This window comes from Saccopteryx leptura, chromosome 5, assembly GCF_036850995.1.
Source record: "Saccopteryx leptura isolate mSacLep1 chromosome 5, mSacLep1_pri_phased_curated, whole genome shotgun sequence".
Lineage (NCBI taxonomy): Eukaryota > Metazoa > Chordata > Mammalia > Chiroptera > Emballonuridae > Saccopteryx > Saccopteryx leptura.
Window position 1 is genome coordinate 177,901,246 of NC_089507.1, and position 21,390 is coordinate 177,922,635.

Sequence of the window (21,390 nt, forward strand, 5' to 3'; positions counted from 1 at the left end):
TGTTTAAGATGCTTTTACCTGTTCCCATCTACTCTGGCTTCGAATTCGTGAATTTAAAAGCCCAGGTCCTGTTGTAGACTGTCAGTGGCATGCTGCCCCATTCCCAGGACCCTCACTCAGGGAAGCTGCTGGGACCTCTCCCGACTCCTCCTGAGAGGCTGGTGTGCAGGGATGCAGTGACTTTGGCTTGGGGGAGGCTGACTGTGCTATTAAAACTTGCTTTACTTTTTGCTTTCGTTTTGCTTATCTAGACTTCATCCCTCACTGCCTGTCCTGCTGAATTAACAAGGCGTGGTTCTTCAGCCTTTTTGCCCAGACCCCTCCCAGAACACCGCCGCCCCTTTCTTCTCTCTCGTCACTGCAGGTGTTCTGCAACTGCATGCCACGTCGGAAAAGCTGTGATTAAAACTGCATACATTTTTGAGTCCAAAAAACATCGTTGAAACTTTTATCTCCATTTTTTATTAAGTGTACTTCTTTTTACTATGCAAAATATACATTATGAAGTATTATGTATGTTCTGTTCTGAAACGTTTCAGCTTTTCACCAATGCTCACTGCATTTCTAAACTATTTTAACACTTCTCTGTTGTTCTTATGACTACTGTCTTCATTCTTGAGAAAACATACAGGCTGCATAACTTATCAGGTGACCTCGTTTCTGTGGTCCTTTGGGTATATGATGCCAACTAGATTTAAGTGAGAATACATTAATTATGAAATTAATTAGAGAGCACTCACTTTAAATGCTGAATGGGTTTGTTCATGAATGTTTACAGTTAGACCTCATCTAAGAAATGTTTTAACCTTACTAGTCAAACTGTTGGTGGTGCAGCTTGTACAGAAATGTGCTGGATTTTAAAACTGGATTTGTGTTTACTGTTTACATCCTAGGGCTGGTTCCTGAGTCTCAGTCTGTCAGCCCGGGGGCGTGGTCCCAGGCCTGGCCCCACCTGTCCATGCCCCCAGCTCCAGTGGGTGTGGCGCCTCTCCTAGTTTGTTCCACCTCTTACAAAAGATTTTGTAGGAAGAATGCAGCCTTTCTCTTTTTCTCTTTGTCTCTTTCTCTCTCTCTGGCTCTGGGAAAATTATTAGGTTGAATTATGAATGCAATTGCTACTGTTAGCCTAATCTTTTAACTCAGAGCCTCAGTTCCTTCAGCTGTAAAGTGAATATAACAATACCTGCCTCATAGAATTTTCTGAGAATTAGTCTAAATAATCTTGGTGCGTGATTGGCACATAAGAGGTTGAATAGATGGACAGATAGATGGATATAAATGTTTGTCTTTCTGGCATAAAGTGAAAATGGTCAAATGGGTTGTCACTAAATTTGAATGGTCTTTCTTAAAATACGGACTCTTTAGCATGGAGAGAAGTCACAGAAGAGCTGCTGAAAGCACAACAGCGAGACACGGGGACCTCCAGCCACGGAAGCAGGGGTGCTGCCTGCACCCCGACAGAGGCCCCAGCAGAGAGCAGCTGCTTCTGCGGGCAGCTCCAGAATGGGCCGTGCCAGGGATCTGTGCATTTAACAGTGATAATGACTCTCCCTGGCAAAAAAGAGGAGCCAGGCTAGTTATGAGATCAGAATTTGTTCTTTCAAAATAATTGTAAGTCAGTATATAGTGCTTTGCTCCTCCATGTATCTACCTGTACCATGGCTGAATCTTCTTACCCTGTGTTGAATTAATTCGCTATTTAGTCTCCCTTAAATCATTAACTGTATATAACTATTTTCTAATGGAATGCTGTGACCTTTATATTTAATTCTGTCCTAGTCAAGGGAATTAAATGGTATTACTAAGTAATAAAAATTCCAGGTAGGTGCCTTTAACTTGCCCTGCAAAAACTTCAAAAGTAAAAGCTTATTAGGTGACTTATTGCGCACCTTTAACAGAATGGCATTGTCTGTCACAAAGCTGACTGCAACCACCCCTTGATAACTTTGACTTTTCCCCCAGTTTTCGTCCCATTGTGATCACTGTCACCTGGCTTTGACACCAGGCAGTTAATTATAATCACCCAAGGAGACAGTGGCTCATCAGTAAGATGATCACATCTCGAACCTGTCCCTAGAAAATGACCCAAGTGTTTTTTTCTACAATATTACATATAGTAGGATCATCAAGGGGAAAAAACTCAGCTTGCTCTCACGCTGAATTCTGACAGTGACAAGATCATTAACCCGTGTGTGACAATGGTTCCTTGTTCACAGCCCTTAGAGTTTCTCTCACCAAGTGCTTTTTCAAGGACATATGTGATCTCGATGGCCTGAGTGATTTGTTATTAGTTGCAGGCTAACCCATTTTCCTCTTGTTAGGCCAGTGCAGGCCGCAGCAGCCTTTCCCCATTATAGCAGCCCGTCCTTGCGCTGCGTGCAGGGAAGCCTGGGCCCCAGCCAGTCGGTCCCTGGAGCTCCATGCATCCAGAGGCACGCGTGTTATCTGTGTGACATGTATGCCACGGTGACACGCTCACTTTGAGAATTTCAGAAATGAAAATGCTTAAGGTTGTTTTCATGTTTCCATTCACTCATTAAAAATGTCCATTCAAAATGCTAGTTAATAAAAATTTAGAACTCTGTGCTGGTTATCTTCAAAATGTGACCAGATACGAGCGTAGTAAGATCAAGTTTGCCAAAATGGGCTCATATGGATTTCCCAGTCCCTGATGCATAAATGAAAGGATTGAATTAATATAGTTTATTACCCTAAATTCTGGCCTCTATGTCAATCAGACAAGTAATTCAGCTAGGAAGTCATCGTTTATGCCATATTAGCTATAAAAATTACCAATTTGTGATGCTCTTGGGAGAGAGAAGAATCTAATTTGTCTATCCTCATCCTTCTTGTCAGCACCAAATAACAGTACTTGTGAATTAACTTAGCATGAACATTGCAAACTCTTAACTAGAATGATATTCAGATTCAATTGCTATAGCATAAGAGAGTAGAGGACGCCAGCATCTGCAACAAACTGGCCTGGGCTTGAGTTTGAGCCCCACTCGTTACTGGCTGGGTGGTCTCAGAGGGATTATTCTGTTCTGTCTGCTTCATCATCTGTGTTTTGAAGTTTCCAGAAGGATCCAGTGGGTTCCTGGCAATGAAAGGGTAGAGCATTAAGTCAGCACTAGGTTGGTGGTTCTTGTTTATTTCCTAAAGATTGTATCTTTTATTTGAAGTGGCATAGCATCCCATTAGAATTCTGGCTAATTATAATGTAACCTCACCATGATGTGTTTGAGAATCTGCCCCAAATATTATATCACTCTGTACTGGTTGAGTTTGGTAGAAGCCAACACTTAGTCTGAGACTTGAGGAGCAAGGAAGTGCTTTTCTTACATCTGAAGGAAGAGTAATGATACACAAGAGGCGCTCAGTAAACCGCTGGGCACATAGGCAGGCAGACGCGGGCGGACCGACGGTTGGATAGGGGCTGGGTGGATGGAGAGATGCGTGGGTGGCAGACACAGTGTGTGGAAGACAGAAAGAGTGGAGGGAAGAACACCTGGCTTTCTGGCGTGATTGGGCTGCCTCATGGAAACCCTGTCAGCCTCCTGTTCTGGGACCCGTAATGCAATTGTGCTTCATATTGAGGAACATCTTCAGCTCTTTTTAAGTAAAATACAGAATGTCTTCAAAAGACATTTCCCTCATCTGGGCCACGTCTCACACCATTAATATAAAACTGCTGATTTAATGGAGCTGCTTTTGATCTACCAAGAAAAGGCACACCTAATTCAATTTTGCTATTTTTCTAAGAGTAAGTGTCCTAATTTACAAGAGAATGGTTTGATTAGATTTTAAGTAATACCGCAGTTATATTTTTAGCCTTAAAGATAATATCGAGTGACTCGGACAGGCTCAGATGTGGAAAGTCCCAGAGAATTGTGTGAGATGGGAATTTTGTCTTTAACGGCACTCAGAGCTGTGACGAATATATTTTAATCAGAATGAATGGGATTTCTGACAGGGAATTTTGTATGTAAAATGTAAAAGCAGGCAGTTTTCATTTGAAGTGAAAAGTGAAATAATTCTAGAAAATAAGACCATAAAAACCAAAATGTAAATAGCTATCATTTTTATCTACACATTTCATTGTTTTTTTTTTTCTTTTCCAAGTGAGAGGAAGGGAGATAGAGAAACAGACTACTGCATGTACCCTGACCGGGATCCACCTAACAACCCTGTCTGGAGCCGATGCTCTGCCCATCTAGGGCCATGCTTGCAACCAAGCTACTTTTAGTGCCTAACGCAGAGGCTCCACAGAGCCATCCTCCATGCCTGGGGCCAATGTGCTTGAACCAATGAGCTGAGGCTGCAGGAGAGAGAAAGAAGAAAGAGAAGGGGGAGGAGTGGAGAAGCAGATGGTTGCTTCTCTGTGCCCTGACTGGGAATCAAACCTGAGACGTCCACATGCTGGGCCGACACTCTACCACTGAGCCATCCAGCCATACATTTTGCTTTTAAAGTGTGTGTTATCATGAGAGAATTTCTAATTCTGATCCTTGTTCCCACTGGGACAGCCTTGTTTCTTTATTTCTTTCCTTGTGCTCTTAAAAATGGAAACTCTCTAGATACTGCAATGTAGTACAGATGCTGAATTTGTTGCCCAAATGACATACTCAAATGAGACTGAATATCTACGGTGTACCTGATGACAAATATTCTCCAAATGCCAAAGAAGACCACCAAAAAATCCCGTTTCTTCCCTCCTGTAGTCCACCCTGAGCCAGATTTGACCATAGCTCCTGGAGAAAATTGCTTTCCTGTAACTGACAACCTGTGGGGTCATTGGCATGACACCATCTGGTATCAGGTTGAAAGCCATGGCAGACACCACAGCAGGTGAATAGTAATACCAGGAGCACCAAGACATGAAGGATGAGGTGGTACAGGGCGCTAGCCGTAGAGGCGGAGACACCGGGGAATGAGCCTGCCAAGGGGAGTTTAATTCAAGACTGACTGACAAGGGGAAAGATTTCTGCGCCGATTAGCACAGGACAAAAGGACTAGGTGTGCCCATGCTGCAGATGTCCACCTGAAACAGAAGAATTAGGCTCCAGTGGGGTTTGGTGAAGCAGTCACGCCTGTCCCTGCTCCCCCCTGCAGGAGTCTCTCCCACTGAAAGGTTATAGCTAGAAGTACTTACTTGAGATGCAAGCATTGAGATTTACTTAGTTGGAAGGAGGGAAGATCTTTCAACACACGGTTCTTTTTCTCCTGCAATTGGATAATAGTCCAAATTAAAGGGGGTGGGAGGAGGATGTTCATTTCTCTCTTCATGTTTCCATGAAAACACCAGTGAGTGGATGTAACTGGGCTTTCTGTTAATTGTGGCTGCACTGGCATTTTCTCTTCCAGGGCAAATCTGATGTCAAGCGGCAGTGCCATGGTTGAGGGCGGGCCTCAGAGGTCAGGCCGCTGGGGTTGCAGCCCCGCCCCAGCATGGACCAGCTCAGGGACCTGGAGCAGAACACTGCTGCTCTCCGCTCTGCAGTGCCCTCCCCTCTAACAGATAGCAGTAGTAGGGAGCCCACCCAGTGACTGTGAGGATTAAATGAGATCTGGCCTGTGAAATGCCCAGCACAGGGCTTGGCCCACGGGAAGCATTGATTCATTCCAGCGGGATCGCTAATAAAACCCGTGGTCGCTGCTGAGGGCCAGCTACACTCGGCACAGACAGCTCACCTGAATAGCTGTCAGAACAAGGACTTCTCCCTTGGGTTGCGTCTGTAAAGGACGTCAGATCCACCACGTTACACTGCGTGCTGCCAGTCGTCTCTGAGAACACTCAGCAACTGCCTGGACCTCCTCCTGGCTGCTCCCTGAGACCTCCCCTGGTTTCATCGTACAGAGTTTCTCCCTTTCTCACCAGAAGCTGGACTGGCACAGGGGCTCGTGACCACGTTGCAGGTCCTGGGCCCAGGGCACCTCTGCTTGGGGCTCATTAGAAAACAAGCTATTTCTCTGCCCCTTTGTTGGAGGGCATTGCAAGGATATCACCTGTCCACTCGAGCAGCCAGGCCTTCATCAAGACAGGTTGTTTTTAACAGAACTACATGTGATTTTTTTTCTTTGCACAGCCTGGAACTAAGATGAGCTGAGACTATAGAACCACACAGTTTGGGGGGTCAGGTGGCATAGTGCCGGGCCTAAGAGCAGGGACCCGTATGAAATCCGAGTCATTCCAGCAGCTCCTGGGAATTTTTGTGACCAACCTTGAAAGCAAAACCTAAAAATTTCCCCGTGTGATTTAAGTTACTCTGGTATATTTCACAGTTGTCACTTTCTAACCTAACCCTGTGCCAACGCTGGGGTGTGGCAGGGTGCACTCTGCCCTCCAGCTGCTCAGAGCCACCTTCCTGGTCACAGCGCTCGCTCATGGGACTGGTGATCGCTGTGCCCAGCTGGCCGACTGGGTGTGCACGGGTGTGTCTGGGGACCGGCGTGGCCATGCCTCAGAGTGCTTGGTCCGTGCCATCCCTACCCTGTGCTACCCGGGGGCACAGCTCAGCCCCGATGCCCACCCAGGGTAGCTGCTGCCTAAGTGAGCCATACACTGTTTCTAATTGCCAGAAACCAGTTGCTTTAATATTAAGTGGCAAACACAGTTTTTCTGCTTCTGATCATGGAGAAGCTTTGTATTTATTAGAATTCCCCCAAGTTTCCAGTTAGGTTTCAGTAATTACGCAATGTTTTTTGGCTCTGGCGGGTAGGTCTGTGGGTGTATTGAGTTTCAGGTGTGGGTCAGCAGCGATAGCTCTCATTCAGGTGCGCTGTGCGCCCTGCTGTGCCCTCCAGACCAGCGTCGGAGGGGCGGGGCGCTTGCGCCCTCCACAGAGCCTGCTCTCCTCAGACTCTAGGTCACTGGCGTTTGGTAAACCCCTAACTTTTCTTGGAGTTTCTTGTCATCTGATAATTTGGTATTAAGATGAGCATCTTCCTGGAAATCTCAGATGCTGTTAAGAAAAATAAGTATTATTTTCTTTTTTCAGTTGTATTCACATTTATAATATACAGACAAAAACTTGAAGCCCAACCTTCATAAACATCATAAAAGGAATAGTTCCCTAAAATCATTTTCAGAAATGTAAAATCAAGAAAATCTGTGCAGAGCTTGGTACAAATCCTTTGGACCCCAAAATGTAACCCTGCAATCACCGAGCCCATGGTGACTCTACCTGGGCCAGTGGGCTCTCAAAGGGCAGCGGTTGAGGATATTTTAAGAAAATAGTAACTGGAGTTTCTGCCACAGAAGATTGTTTTTTGTTTTTGATAATTTTGTTCTCTAATAATCTGTCGCATATCATGAGTCTATTTTATTTTTAGAATCAACCTTGATATAAAATAATCCATATGCCTTATGGAATTGGCTTTTGCCCCCAAAGTGAGAATGGTTGGATGATTCAGTTCAAATTACATTGCACTAAATAATACCTGTAATGTATGTTATTTAATAACTTTCCTCTTAGAGTCAGTGATGATAGAGTTTAAAATCCATGCATGGCCTGACCTGTGGTGGCGCAGTGGATAAAGCGTCAACCTGTAACGCTGAGGTCGCTGGTTCAAAACCCTGGCTCTCCTGGTCAAGGCACATATGGGAGTGGATGCTTCCTGTTCCTCCCCACTTCTGTCTCTCTCTCTCTCTCTCTCTCTCTCTCTCCTTTCTAAAATGAATAAATAAAATCTTAAAAATAAACCAAAAAAAAAATCCATGGCGTACCACTATTCCTCTACCCTTTTTGTACCTTGTCACAAAGAGGATTCAAGACCTCTGGAGACAGTTTTGCGTTTGCAGTTTTCCATTTAGTTGTAACTTCATGGATAATGAATGCCAACAAAATGTCAGCAGTGTTTGTTTCTATAACTAAAGTGTAGGGTACATTTTTTAGCTCCTAACAATGTCTTTATGATGAATGGAAATCTGAAAGAAATGGTTCAAGTGCAGTGGCGCCCTGAAATCACGGCATTGGCAGAAGTATGGCAGGACTCGGCTCTCCTGTGTGTATTGATTCATCAATTCCTGGGCCGTTTCATCAGCAGAGCAGCCTGCGGAATCTTTGCTCACTCATTGGCAATGCGTTTCTCGATGTGAAACAGGCCAAATGACTGATTTTCTCATCACTTACGTTCTTACTGATGTGAGATGTAGAGGGACAGTGTCGCGGGCCTGTCTCACTCGGCGGTTTGCAGAGGGTGAAACACACGAGGACAGAGCAGATGGGAATGGAAAATGCTGTAATTTGGCGGGGGGGGGGGGGGGGGGGGGGCTTCACAAATCAACCCCAGGAAGCACTGATCTGAAGGTTTCTAACAAAATATAATATCTATAATATCCATCACCCCCTTGGCACGCCACAGATCCTGAGAGGGACCTTCCTTCCGTTCCTCCCTGTGCCAGAGGATATGGGGACAGGAGAGGAGGCCTTCTCCAAAAACCTGTAATTTAATAGCCAGAAGAAAATCTATTTGTTTCCATTTCCATTTACTCTTATTTCCTCAGAATGATTCTTAAACTTGGTTATATGGGTATTTTCTTCTTTCTTAGCAGTAGTAGACTGTTTCCTCTCCAGGAGTGGATCATTAGGGTCTGAAACCTAATCTAATATCATATACCTCTGTGTGTTTGATGCCTTTCCCCAAACATCCGTTTTATTTGGTTACATTGTTCAGTAGAGTCATCCTCTATATCCTTTGCTAGGCTGTGACATTTACTTTGAGTGATTCATTTATTTGGGGTCTTAAACAGTCCTAGAATTTAAATTTGCATTATATTGAATGACAAACAAACCCTTTGTAAAAATGATGCATGGCTGTAGGCTATAACTGGCAACTGTTCCTGTCGTGGTTATTTTGGAATTTCGTCCATTTGTTTAGGATTCTCATGTGCCACCCCAGCGCACCTGTGGCGTACCCTGCTGGGTGGCAGATAGCAGGGAAGAGGCAAGATATGGGAGTGACTGGGAGCAGAAGCCGCTCCTTCCTGGTTCTATGACCTGGCTCTCACCCGATCCCTCCTCCGTCTCCCTGTCCTGCTCTTTGACGTCTGCTCTCCTCCAAAGTGGGGAAGAGGGGTGCCCAGGGCCTATCCTGCCCTTTCCTGCTCCAGGGTCACGCTCACACCCCTGGCTCAGCGCTGTTTATCCCAGTCGGACCTCTACTGAGGCCCCATCAGCCCCACCCGGTATTTCTCCACTGACACCCAGGCTGGCCCATCAGACTGACTCTGCTATGCTTCTCTCCTCAGGTTCCCCTGCCTTAGCATCTGTGCCCGTCACCTTGTCTCCCACGCCCCGATCGCCAGGGTTCTGTCCTACCCTCGCCTTCCCTCTCATCTAGTGGACATCCTCATGCCCGCTGGGTCTGCCCCCAAGCAGCCCTGCAGCTGGACGCCTCCCCTTCCGCCATTGCTCTCGGGGCCCATGTCACCTCGCTGTCCTTTCTCTTCCTCTGGTTTCTAGTTTCTCTTCCTTTCCTCTCTCCCTGACAGGCCCTTCCCCTCACCCCCTCAATTCTCTCTCAAGTGCCGATTAGATCTTGCTGGGTTTTGTTTCAAACCTTCAGTGATTCGCAGGTGCTGTAATTCTGTTGCTTCTCTTGCTGTGACCGGCCCTTTGCTGCCGGGCCTGACCACTCCCCTCTCCCGGGGATGACACCGCCCTCTGGATGCATCCGCACACCGAGCCGCATCCATCCACCGGGTTCCTTCCACCTTGCCGTGATGGGTCTGTGTCTGTCTGTCCAGAGTCTGAATCCTGTGAGGGCCGCACTGTCTCTTTCGTCGGGCTCCCTCAGCTCCCAGCTGCAGTAGCTCCACGATGCTCCCCGTCAGGTGTCGTCCAGGAGTAAATGACCCAGCAGCAGTACCTGCAGGGCTTAGGCTCTTCCAGGCCACCTTTTCGTGTGCTTGGGACTATTTTCAGTGGTCGCCTCGCCTGTTCATTAGACCTTCCCAGGGTACACAGTGTACTGTACACCAGTAGGCATTTGGGGGGGACAGATTTTCATGGGCATACAATTCACATACCATGAAATTCACACTTTCACTTTCATAATATTGATACAATGGTTTTTAGTGTCTTCACCAGAGCGTGCAACCATTGCCATCATCCAATTCCAGAACATTTTCCTCACCCCATACCATGAGTAGTCATCCCTTGTTCTTCTTCGACCCCCCGGCCCTGGCAATAATTAATGTGTTTTCTGTCAGAATAAATTAAAAAAATAAAATCCAAAGAGGCATTTCTATTCTGGACACGGTCACATAGTATGTGGCCTTTTGTGACTGGCTTCTTTCACCTAACATGATGTTTTTAAGGTTCATACATGTTGTAACATGTTCTGTATTTCATTTCTCTTTGTGGCTGAATTATATTGCGTCCTGTGCGTGTACTACATTTTACCTAGGCATCAGTTCATGGACATTTGGGTTTCCACATTTTGGCTACTATAAGTTATGCCTCTATGAGCAAGTGCATACAAGTTTTTGTGTGAACATATATTTTCAGTTCTTTAGAATCAGATTTGCTGGCTCATATTTAACTTTTTAAGGGAAGTGCCAAATTGTCTTTTATAGTGGCTACACCATCTTCCATTCCCACCAGCAAGGTATGAGAGGTTCATATTCTCCACATCCTCCCCAGTGCGTGTCGCTGGTCTTTGTCATAGTTCATCCTTACCCTTTGATTATCACTATCCTAGTGAGAAGCAATCTCGTGGTTTTGATTTCAATTCCCCTGTTGACAAATGATGTTGAGCATCTTGTTGTGTTGATCATGTATTCTCTGGAGAAATGTTTTGGCAAATCATTTTCTAATTGGGTTGTCCTTTTATTATTGAGTAATGCGTTCTTTATATAGTCTGTATATGAGACTCAGTGGGGTATCATATGACTTGCAAATACCTGTTTTCTCTCATCCTGCGAGTTGGCTCTTCGCTTTCTCAGTAGAGCCCTTTGAAGTATAAAAGTATTTTATTTTGATGAAGTCTAATTTTCCCATTTTTTCTTGGTTGCTTGTGGTTTTGGTGTCATATATAAGACCAGTATGCATTTTAAAACTTTATCCTTTGATCGCTGTTCAAGAAATTGTCCCAAAATGAAAATGTGTTATCATCCACTGCATCCTCTAATCCAAAAGTGATGGTAGTGGGACCAACAAAAGATATCAGCTCATTAATTTCCTAGTGTTGTAAAATATTCCTAGCCATTTCTTCTCTGCGCACAGTCTTGGCCACTGTGGGCTCATTTTTTCACTAGGTGTAAGATGTATCTATGGATGTGTTTTAAGCGTTTGCTTCAGGGTAGCATCATCAATCAACAGCTGTCTTAAGCAATCTCATTTTCACGAGATTTCTATGAGCACAGCAGCTATGCCTATGTGGGGAGTGTGCCCACGCTCTTATCCTCTGCTTCTCCGGAGGATGTCTGCTTCTCTTGTCTCTGCTCCATTTCCTCGGCCCTCAGTCAGGCACCTCACCCAGCATCACCCTCTCTGTCAAGACTCTTCTCAAAGTTCTGATCATTTCAAATCTTCATGTAACCTTCTTACCTTTGGCATATGCCCAAGATATATATATATCATTCATTTCTGGAAACAGGTGAAGGATAAGTATAAAATATTAAGACATTTGTACAAGCCATTGATTGAGTATATATTGTAGATGCAAGTCAATATATTACCTCTTCAAAACTCAGGGGCACTCAGGACATCTCAGTGGTAGAAGATCTTCTAAGAGATCTAAACACTTAAGTGAGATCATATGCTCCCTCGCCTCAGCCAGTCGGGCCTCCATGAGCCAGCCAGTCGCTCAGCTGCTCCTCTTGCCTCTCACGCCACCCTTTGGCTCCAGTCACCTTTCACCTGCTGAGGCACCCTAACTCCTTCCAAGCTCATGCCTCTCTGTGCATGCAGTACCCATCACTCCCTACCCACACCCCGCTTGATAACCCCCTGTCTGCCACTTCTTCAGAGACCTCCCTGCCTTTCACGTCCCCTCTTTCCTACCTGGTACTGACAGCAGGACAGTCTGCCTTACTCTGTGAACTTGGCCCTGCCAGAATGCAGGGTGGGCAGGCTCTGTCTCATTCCCCAGCTGCGTGCCCCTCACCAGGCCCAGATGGGCACTCAGTACATATTTACTGAATGGATGCACACTTGAGTGAAGGTAGACTTGCTTTCTGATAATGGGAAAGTCACTTGAGATCAACTTATATGAGCAGAGTTAGATAGCGTTTAGAAATCATGCAGATAGGCCCGTGTATAGATGTAGTATTTTGAGTCCAGTTCAGCCCATTTTGTCATTCTTAGTGAATGGTAATTCTAGCGAAAATGTTTTTGTAGAAATACAGATTTTGACTGAAGCAGTACCCCTTCTACCATGCATGACATTTGTGTTCGTGTTTGACTCTTTAAACCCATCTGTCAAAGTTTTCATGACTCTCTGAAAATTGGAGCTCTAATATTTCTGTTTGTTTCTGAAACTAAGGCTCTGAAAATAGTACTGCCTGTTTTCTGCTTTGTCTGTGTCTGAACCAAATGGACTTTTCTATTATGATTATGTCTAAAAGCAAATTTACACTTTTTATACCTACCTTGGGCTTGAAGAAGCTCATTGTCCTTCCAGTGAGTGAGAAAAGATCTATTTGATTGGTGCTACTTTGAGTTCTCACCAGATTGCTTATTTTGTTAAACATTTTACACATGCTAGAGAACATGTAACGTTTATGTAAGTTCCAAAGAATGAAAAGACAAGTACCTGTACTGACCTCACAGGTGTAGCAACCAGCGTATTTGAGGCCCTCCCTGGGCCACCTCCTGTCCGTCCCCCCACCCCCCCAGACAGCCTGGTTGTAGTCTCACTGTGTATGTGTGTGTCCTTAGGCAGTATGTCTCGCTTTGCCTGGTTTTAAAATGTATGTAAGTAGAATTTCACTGTACATGTTCTTTAGTGACTTGCTTTTTTCTTTAAATGTTTTAAGTTCCATCCACATGAATACATATGCCTGTAGTTTGTTTATAGTTCCTGCTGTATAGTATTCCCCTTTGTAGCTGTATCTGTCAGGGAAAGTTTAAAACAATGTTTTTTCTTTTGCTGTTATCTATAAAATATTATAAGTATTCTTACACGTGGAATTTCTGGCCCACAGATACTCATATCTGCCCTGTCTTGGATAATGTCACAGAGCCTTCTGAACAAGTGGGGCCAGTTACCTCCCACTAGCAGATATTGGGAGTCACTGTGCCCCATGCCCTCACTGACATTTGACATTACTGGATTTTTTGTTTAGCCAATCTGGTACATACAAAATGGTATCGCACTATGGCTCTAAAAATCCCTGGTTATCAATGATGATGAGTATCTTAATGTCCACTCACAGTTTTCTGGAAGTGCTTGTGTCTCTTGCCCATTTCTCTAGCAGTTTATTAGGAGGTCTTTATTTTGAAATTACCTTGTCGGTTACACATGGCAGATGCCTTCTCCCACCTGTGCCCGTAGCTTTCCCTTCTTTCTGATATCACAGTGAACAGCAGTTCTTAATTTAGATGTGCCCAGATATACCTGTGGCTCAATGTTGTTGTTTCTTGTTTATTAAATCATCCACATCCCAGGATTGCTCTAGAAGTATGGGTCAGAGTGTGTCCATACTTTCTTCTGGAAGTTTCGGGTTACTTCTTTGTTTTTTGTTGGTTTGTTTAAAGATTTTATTTATTGATTTTAGAGAGAGGAGATAGAGAAAGGTGAGGGAGGAGCAGGAAGCATCATCTCCTAGTTGCTTCTCATATGTGCCTGAGCCAGGGGTTTCGAACCTTTGCCCTCAGCGTTCCAGGTCGACACTTTATCCACTGCGCCACCACAGGCCAGGCTCTTCTTTGTTTTTATCTCTGCAGAATTTTTCCTCAAATTGAAAACTCTCTAATGTCTCCTTACAACTCACCTTTGCTGAGACAGTGGGCGCAAATCCTAGGTGTTCATCTACCCATTCAATAAGTTACGGAGCATGAATGGTGAGGCGAGGGACTCACCCAACTCATACAGTGTCCTCAGAGAGGATCGTGGTCTAACTGGTGGCCCCAGGATATGTTCTCAGAATCCGTGAAGGATGATGTGCTAAATAAGGGTCTTTACAAATGTAAATTAAGGATCTTGAGATGAGGTGATCATCTTGGATTGTCCAGGTGAGCCCGAAATCCAAGGACAGGGGTCTTTGTAAGAGGTGCAGAGAAGGAGGAGCAGTATGAGGAAGGAGCAGGGGTAGGGAGGGGTCAGGCAGCACAGCCCAGGAGTGCAGACAGCCAGCTAGGCGGAAGGAGCAAGAGCAGACTCTGTCTGAGAGCTCTCCGAGAGCCACCGGAGGAGGCAGGGCCCTGCTGACAGCTGGGGTTTAGGCTTCTGGCCTTGCAGAACTGTGAGAATAAATTTCTGTTGCTCTAAGACACCCAGTTTGTGGTCACTTGCAACAGCCACAAGAAACTAATACAGGAGGCTTAAGATGAGATGGTCTCATATGTTGTAACTAGAGGCAGAGGTTCTGTTTTCTCTACACTAATATACTCAAGGGATGGAACAAACATGGCAGCAAAACTTGGGATGCTGCGATGTATGCGAGGGGCACAGGGTGGGCTGAAGTCTCCCAAGGGATGCCAAAGTGTGGCTCCCTCTCTGTGCAGATCACTGCTGTGAGAAGTAGAATCTGCAGGGTCGCAGGAACGCTAGCCCTGGGCTGGCTGTGGCCAGCAGCGAGGGGCTGTCTGAGTTCAGGGACTGGGTTGGGATGGAAACGGCTACTGAACACACAGACCAGTGTCAGGAGTCAGCCTCCTCCAGGGCTGCTGTGTCCGTCTGAGCATGGTGTCCCCTTGTTGGAAATTTAGAGATGGTCCAAGCAAGAAGGGCTTCAAGGGTAAAAAATATATGTATAATTTTTAATATAGGCTCTTTCAAGTAGTTCTCTTTTTTCCTTAACTAAAAAAAAAATAATAAAGTAGAATTATTCCAAGATAGAAGTTATTCCAAGATGTAAGTTTAAAAAGGTACTAAGCAGGCAGTCAATAAACACATAGCCTGAATAAGTAAAAAGAAATTAAAATGAAGTAATTAATGTGATCAGCATGATCTATAGGTATAGATGTAGCTTAAAGCTATGCACTCAAGTTTTAGCTGCAGGTTTTTATACCCATATATATTTAGGTCAATTGATTTATCCTCATTTGGAGTTTAGCTCCCAACCTTGCATGAAATCTTGAAATTAATTGCATGTATTCTAGAATTCTAAGTAAGGGCTAAAAGTATATAGTAAAGGTAAGACCTTGGTTCCAGTCCCAGTTGCACCATTGACTAACGGTGACTAGAAAATCACTTGAACTTGCGCTTCCATTTCCTGGCTGGTGGTGTGGAGACGTTAGGACTCTCCCCGGCTCACGAGGCTTCAGTGTCAATGAGGCTTGCCTGTGGAGAGCCTGACACAGATGTGCTCCTTAGCTTATCCTCTCCCTTCTTTTGGGCAGATGGACCCTTCAGCCCTCACGAGAGGGGTGGAGGAGCAGGCAGCCCACACTTATCGTGCTTCTCTTGTGTGCTGGAACCTGGGTCAATGCAGCACATGATTCCGTTTAATCCTACCAGCAGTCCTGAGAGCAGATGTCAGTGTCCCCACTTTCTACCTCAGACAACCGAGGCTAGGGGTAGGGCAGCTGGCCCATTTCCCACTGGTGAGGGAGGGGGCTGGAATTCAGACCTAGACCTGCCTTCCTCCAAAAACCAAGTTCTTTCCTATCATGTTGTTGCTGCTATTTCTAAAAATTAAAAAAATTGTAATCAGAATAAGTTGGGGTGTTGGGTTTGGATCTCAGGCTCTTGGAAACCAGCAGAGTGCATCTTGAGGGGCTCAGAAAATTCTCTTAGAAGTTTGTCTTTTTTCTTTTCCAAGTGAGAGGAAGAGAGATAGAGAGACAGACTCCCCACATGTGCCTCGACCAGGATCCACCTGGCAACCCCCGTCTGAGGCCAATGTTCTGTCCATCTGGGGCCATGCTTGCAATGGAGCTATTTTTAGTGCCTAAGGCAGAAGCTCCATAGAGCCATCCTCAGCACCTGAACCAATCAAGCTATGGCTGCGGGAGGGGAAGAGAGAGAGAAAGAGAGAGAGAGAGAGAGAGAGAAGGGGGAGGGGGAGGGGGAGGGGGAGGGAGAAGCAGGTGGGCACTTCTCCTGTGTGCCCTGACTAGGAATCAAACCTGGGACATCCACACACTGGACCAACACTCTACCACTGAGCCAACCAGCCATGGCCTCTCTTGGATATTTTGATAAAATGTAAACAGAAAAGACAGATGGCCTCTTAATTCAAGTAGAGAAATATAATTGATCAAAATTCTTATGTGAAAATGTAGACAGAATGGGTCACCAAGGAAACTCAAAAATAATCAGAAATCAAGATGATTTCTAGTTAGTAAGTTGAATGTTCTCTGAATTGAGTAATTAAGAGGAAAATTTTTTTTAAGAAAGTACTTTTACTATGTGTGGTTTTTAGTGAGACTGTAGTTCAGAGCAAAATTTAAGTTTCATATTGGCTGTGGTCTTTTAAAGGGCAGTGGTTAGGCCTGACCTGTGGTGGCGCAGTGGATAAAGCGTTGACCTGGAATGCTGAGGTGGCCGGTTCAAAACCCTGGATTACCCAGTCAAGGCACATATGGGAGTTGATGCTTCCTGCTCGTCCCCTCTTCTCTCTCTCTCTCTCTCTCTCTCTACTCCTTCTCTCCTCTCTAAAATGAATAAATAAAGTCTTTAAAAAAAAATACAGTGTGTCCATAAAGTCATGGTGCACTTTTGACCGGTCACAGGAAAGCAACAAAAGACGATAGAAATGTGAAATCTGCACCAAATAAAAGGAAAACTCTCCCAGTTTCTGTAGGATGATGTGGCAGCATGTGCGCATGTGCAGATGATGACGTAACACCGTATATACAGCGGAGCAGCCCACGGCCATGCCAGTCGAGATGTGGACGGTACAGAGGAAAGTTCAGTGTGTCCTGTGGCTCGCTAAATTCGAATCCATGACCAAAGTGCAACATGAATATCGGCGCATTTATAAAGAAGCGCCACCACATAGGAATAACATTACTTGGTGGGATAAGCAGTTGAAGGAAACCAGCAGTTTGGTGGAGAAACCCCATTCTGGTAGGCCATCAGTCAGTGATGAGTCTGTAGAGGCTATATGGGATAGCTACCTAAGGAGCCTTAAAAAATCTGTGCGTGAGCCCACATCAAACTGCAGTGAATAGGTACGAAACTGGGGGATTTTTCCTTTTATTTGGTGTAGATTTCACATTTCTATCATCTTTTGTTGCTTTCCTGTGACCGGTCAAAAGTGCACCATGACTTTACGGACACACTGTATATAAAGGGCAGTGCTTAGTATTGAAACAGGAATTGCACTTGTGGCCAGGTGCCTCTCTAGCCACCTGCTTCCAGTCAGAGGTCACTGGCTGCCACTGCCCACAGTTATTTCAGCATCCACGCCACATCTTAATGTGTCTTACACTAAGAAGAACCTTGTAAGCTTTTTTTTCTTTTTTCCTACTGGGGAAACAGACAGACAGACTCCCACATGCACCCGACTGGGATCCACCTGGCATGCCCACCAGGGGGTAATGCTCTGCCCATCTGGTGCATTGCTCCACTGCGACTGGAGCCATCCTCAGCACCTGGGCCAGGTTTGCTCCAATGGAGCCTTGGCTGTGGGAATGGAAGAGAGAGATAGAGAGAAAGGAGAGGAGGAGGGTGGAGAAGCAGATAGGCGCTTCTTTTATGTGCCCTGACCGGGAATCAAACCCGGGACTTCCACACGTTGGGCCAACGCTGAACCGCTGAGCCAGCCAGCCAGGGCCCTTGTAAGCTTTTGATATCTGAGCTACAAATGCTTTTTTTCTTTTAAGTGAGCGGAGGGGAAATAGATAGACTCCCGCATGAGCCCCAACCAGGATCCACCCAGCAAACCCCCGTCTGGAACCGATGCTTGGACCAACTGAGCTATCCTCAGCACCTGAGGCCAACACTGGGACCAACCAAGACACTGGCTACAAGAGGGAAAGAGGATGAGAAGAGGGAGAGAGAGAAGCAGATTGTCATTTCTCATATGTGCTCTGACTGGGGATCGAACCCAGGATGTCCAAAGCTCTATTCACTGACCCAAATAGCTGGGGCCTACAAATGTCTTTTTTTTTAAAAAAAAAAAAAAAAAATAGAAATCAACCATCATGGAAGCCCTCAGGATGTTAGGTAAGAAAATGTCAGGTGATACTGCTCCTAAATGCTCTTGCTAGTAATTCCACTAATACATTCAGTTCAGATCCCCAAGCTGCACTTTTTAAAGCTTCTTAAACGATTTTTGGCACTGTGTGTACAGTGGCTGTCTCTAAATGCTGCCAGAGTTGGGGTGATGTTTGTTTTCTCTCTGTCATGGTGTTTACATGCCCTGGCCTGGGCCATGAGGGAAAATGCATTTGCTGATCTCCTGGTCTCACCCTAGTCCCTCATGGGTGTTTGTCTAGATGACAACACCCAGTTTAGCGCTGTTAACGCTCCTGTAGCAGCGTGGGACCAGCCAGGGGGTGGGAGCTTGTGCTCATGTGACAGCTAGGGGCATAAATGGTGAGATCAGGAACCTCCTGTGAAGTAAACATTCTCTAGTTACTGGTTCTAGAGGCACCTTTTTGTGTTCTCTTTACCATAGTGCCTCACATTTGGAATCAGACCATAAATATTCATTGAATCAGACAATCTCACCACTTGATTATTACCTTCTGGGACTCTAGTGCTGGGCTTGCTCTTAGGACCCCAGATCTCTCTGCCTTGACAGGAACACGCTCATGACAGTCGGATACTGTCATGCTGGATGAGGATGACAAGCTGCTGTCTGGGGTCAGTTTGTATAGTATTGTGCACAGCACCCCTTGTAGGTTTGACTGTGAGCTTGATGAACATGGCAGACACTTGACCAGATAGCATATTTAGCAAAATGCATTCACATTTCTGTTGTGTTCTCCATTGTCCTGAGCACTGCAGTGGATGTGCTGGACGCAGTGGGGCCTTCCAGGAAACAGCAGGACGACTCCAGGCAGAGCATGACAGGTCTTTAGAGCGACGCACCTGCTCTAACCCAGGCCCACAGCAAACCGTGGTCTGAAAAGAGGCTCCATGAATTGAGCATTGACAGCGGGCCATGGCTGTCCGAAGGCTCAGGTGGTTGTCAGCCATAAGTTTAGCTTAGCTCTTTGAGTAATTTGTCACGCCTCACTCGGCCCCTGCTGGGCCAGCACGTGCCAGCTTAGTGTCAGAGTGCCTGTTCACCAGACGGCCACTCAGGCCTAACGTCCTGCTGTTCCCAGACCAGCGGCTTGCTGGGGCCGTGCACAGAGGCCCGAGCCGTGGTGACAGCCAAGTACTGTGCAGAATAAGCATGTTTATAATGAGACGTGAATGGCATCAGTGGGTCCCTCTAGGATTGGGCCTGAGCGGCGCCCTTCGCTGAGGAAGGTTGGCAGCCCGTCCATTGGTTAAGGCGAATCACCCGTAGCCCAGCCTACACCAAGCAGCCAGCTCATGCTCACGCTGCGCAGGCCTTAGACTGTTAGGCCCATCTGTATAAAAGACCATACATCATCAGAGGGCCCGCTTTTGAAATCCTGAAACTCATTTTCTTTTCTTAAAGTTGCACAGTGCAAACCTAAGGAGAAATTCTGGAATAGCGCTGCCCAATAGTGCTTCCCCCAGCGACAGGCCTGTGTGCAATCCAGTATGGTAAGGCTAGCCACACGGACTCTTGGGTGCCTGAAACACAGCCAGTCGGACAGAGGAACTGGATTTCTATTTTTTAATTTTAATTAATTAAATGCAGACAGCCACCTATGGCTCGCGGCTGCTGAGCTGCGCAGCACAGCCCAGAGCGGCGCAGTCCCTCAGGGCGTGACAGCCTTCCTCTGCATGCTCCCTAAGGACGAGCAGGAGGAGGAGCCCGCACTGGGAAGCTCGTGTGTGTACTTGGCCAAAAGGAAACAGAAAAATACTTCCCTGTTATAGAATACATGCTCTAGCGAAAGCTAATTGGGAGGACATAATTGTCACCAACATACACCTTTAAAGAGGCCATTTTGAAAACACAGAAATGCTAGCATTACTTTTGTTTTTCTGGCGCTGCAGATAATAAACTGATGGTGGGCCATGTTCCCTCTGTTCCTTGAAAATTAGCATGATTTTCAAAATGACTAACACACATCTTTTAACTTTGGCGTTGATGATGAGGACGGGGAAAATGAGACATCATGCCGACTTCCCAAGTGTTGATTCACAAAGTCATACTGGTGGTGCCTCCATCCACTGTTGAATTGTTCTGACGTTATCCTGTTGTTGGAAGTGCATGATTCACCTTCCGAGGGAACAGAAGCCACACACAAAAGGGAAAGATTTGCTTTCTGCCCTGTGAAAGGCGGCCACACGCAGGGCTCCTATTAAGACAGCTGGAAAGTTGCTTCCGCGTGTTACGCTTGTAAGTTTTATTGGTGACTGGTTTTTGATTACACATCTGAATGTGTGTGTTCCAGGCTGCAGTTTTAATTAAAAGACACTAGCAATCCTTTCTTTTTCTTTTTCTTTTATTTTTTTAAATCATTGCCTGTGCACTCTCTGTTAGATTCTCCAACTTACTGGTTCTGATTTTCTGATGCTCATTGCCTGGCCTGGCTTTCAGCATAGATGCCCCTTCGTACGTCCCAGCCTTCCCCCTTCCCAGTGGCATGTGTTTGCTTGTTGTTTAAAAGTGTGTGCCCCCGTCTTATCACTCACCCTGCTTGCTGCGTCGCCATTCTGTGCTTGGGCTGCAAACAGCGTTTGTCAGCGAGCGAGGAAAGGGCCGCTGCTGGCCTGCAGCAGCCACGGTGCCCCTCTTCTGTCTGTTTGACTCAATCTTCATCATCTTCTGATGTGATTCTGTACCTGTGGGGGTACATCATTTTGTTGATACTAGTGTTGGATGCAGTTTAAAATCTAAGAGAAACTTAGGTTTCAACAATCAGAATCTTATTGTTAATAATGACCAGTGTTTAATTTCCTGATATTTGCTAACGAACTTGCAAGGTAATGAGGTAATGCCCCCCATACACACACAAGGTGAAAGTTGTACAGCTGTGTGTAAAACAACATGAACTCTGTCATTGTCCTGTGTGTCACTCTGCACATGGCATGTGTTCCTTAACCGATTCCTGCAGCTACGAAGAGCGAGCTCTATACCTCGAAGCAATAATTCAGAACCACCGCGAAGTAATGACATTTGAGGATTTCGCCGCACAAGTCTTCTCTCCGTCTCCCAGCTACTCCCTCGGTGGGACGGGT

General features: G+C 45.7%; 1 protein-coding gene and 1 long non-coding RNA gene across 4 annotated transcripts in view; one reads left to right on the plus strand and one right to left on the minus strand.

Moving 5' to 3' along the window:
* RALGAPA2 (Ral GTPase activating protein catalytic subunit alpha 2) overlaps positions 1-21,390 on the plus strand; it is a 379,248-nt gene that overhangs the window by 334,971 nt on the left and 22,887 nt on the right. For all 3 annotated transcript variants that reach the window (XM_066386989.1, XM_066386988.1, XM_066386990.1), the window contains one exon: positions 21,267-21,388. In XM_066386989.1, the coding sequence (XP_066243086.1) occupies positions 21,267-21,388 (122 nt within the window). The remainder of the gene's footprint in view (positions 1-21,266; positions 21,389-21,390) is intronic.
* The window catches only part of LOC136406813 (uncharacterized), a 29,085-nt gene continuing 8,260 nt past the window's right edge, over positions 566-21,390 (minus strand). The window contains exons 2-4 of the long non-coding RNA XR_010751712.1: positions 20,845-20,994; positions 5,153-5,223; positions 566-3,097 (exon numbers count right to left, since the gene is read on the minus strand). This is a non-coding gene — a long non-coding RNA (uncharacterized lncRNA). The remainder of the gene's footprint in view (positions 3,098-5,152; positions 5,224-20,844; positions 20,995-21,390) is intronic.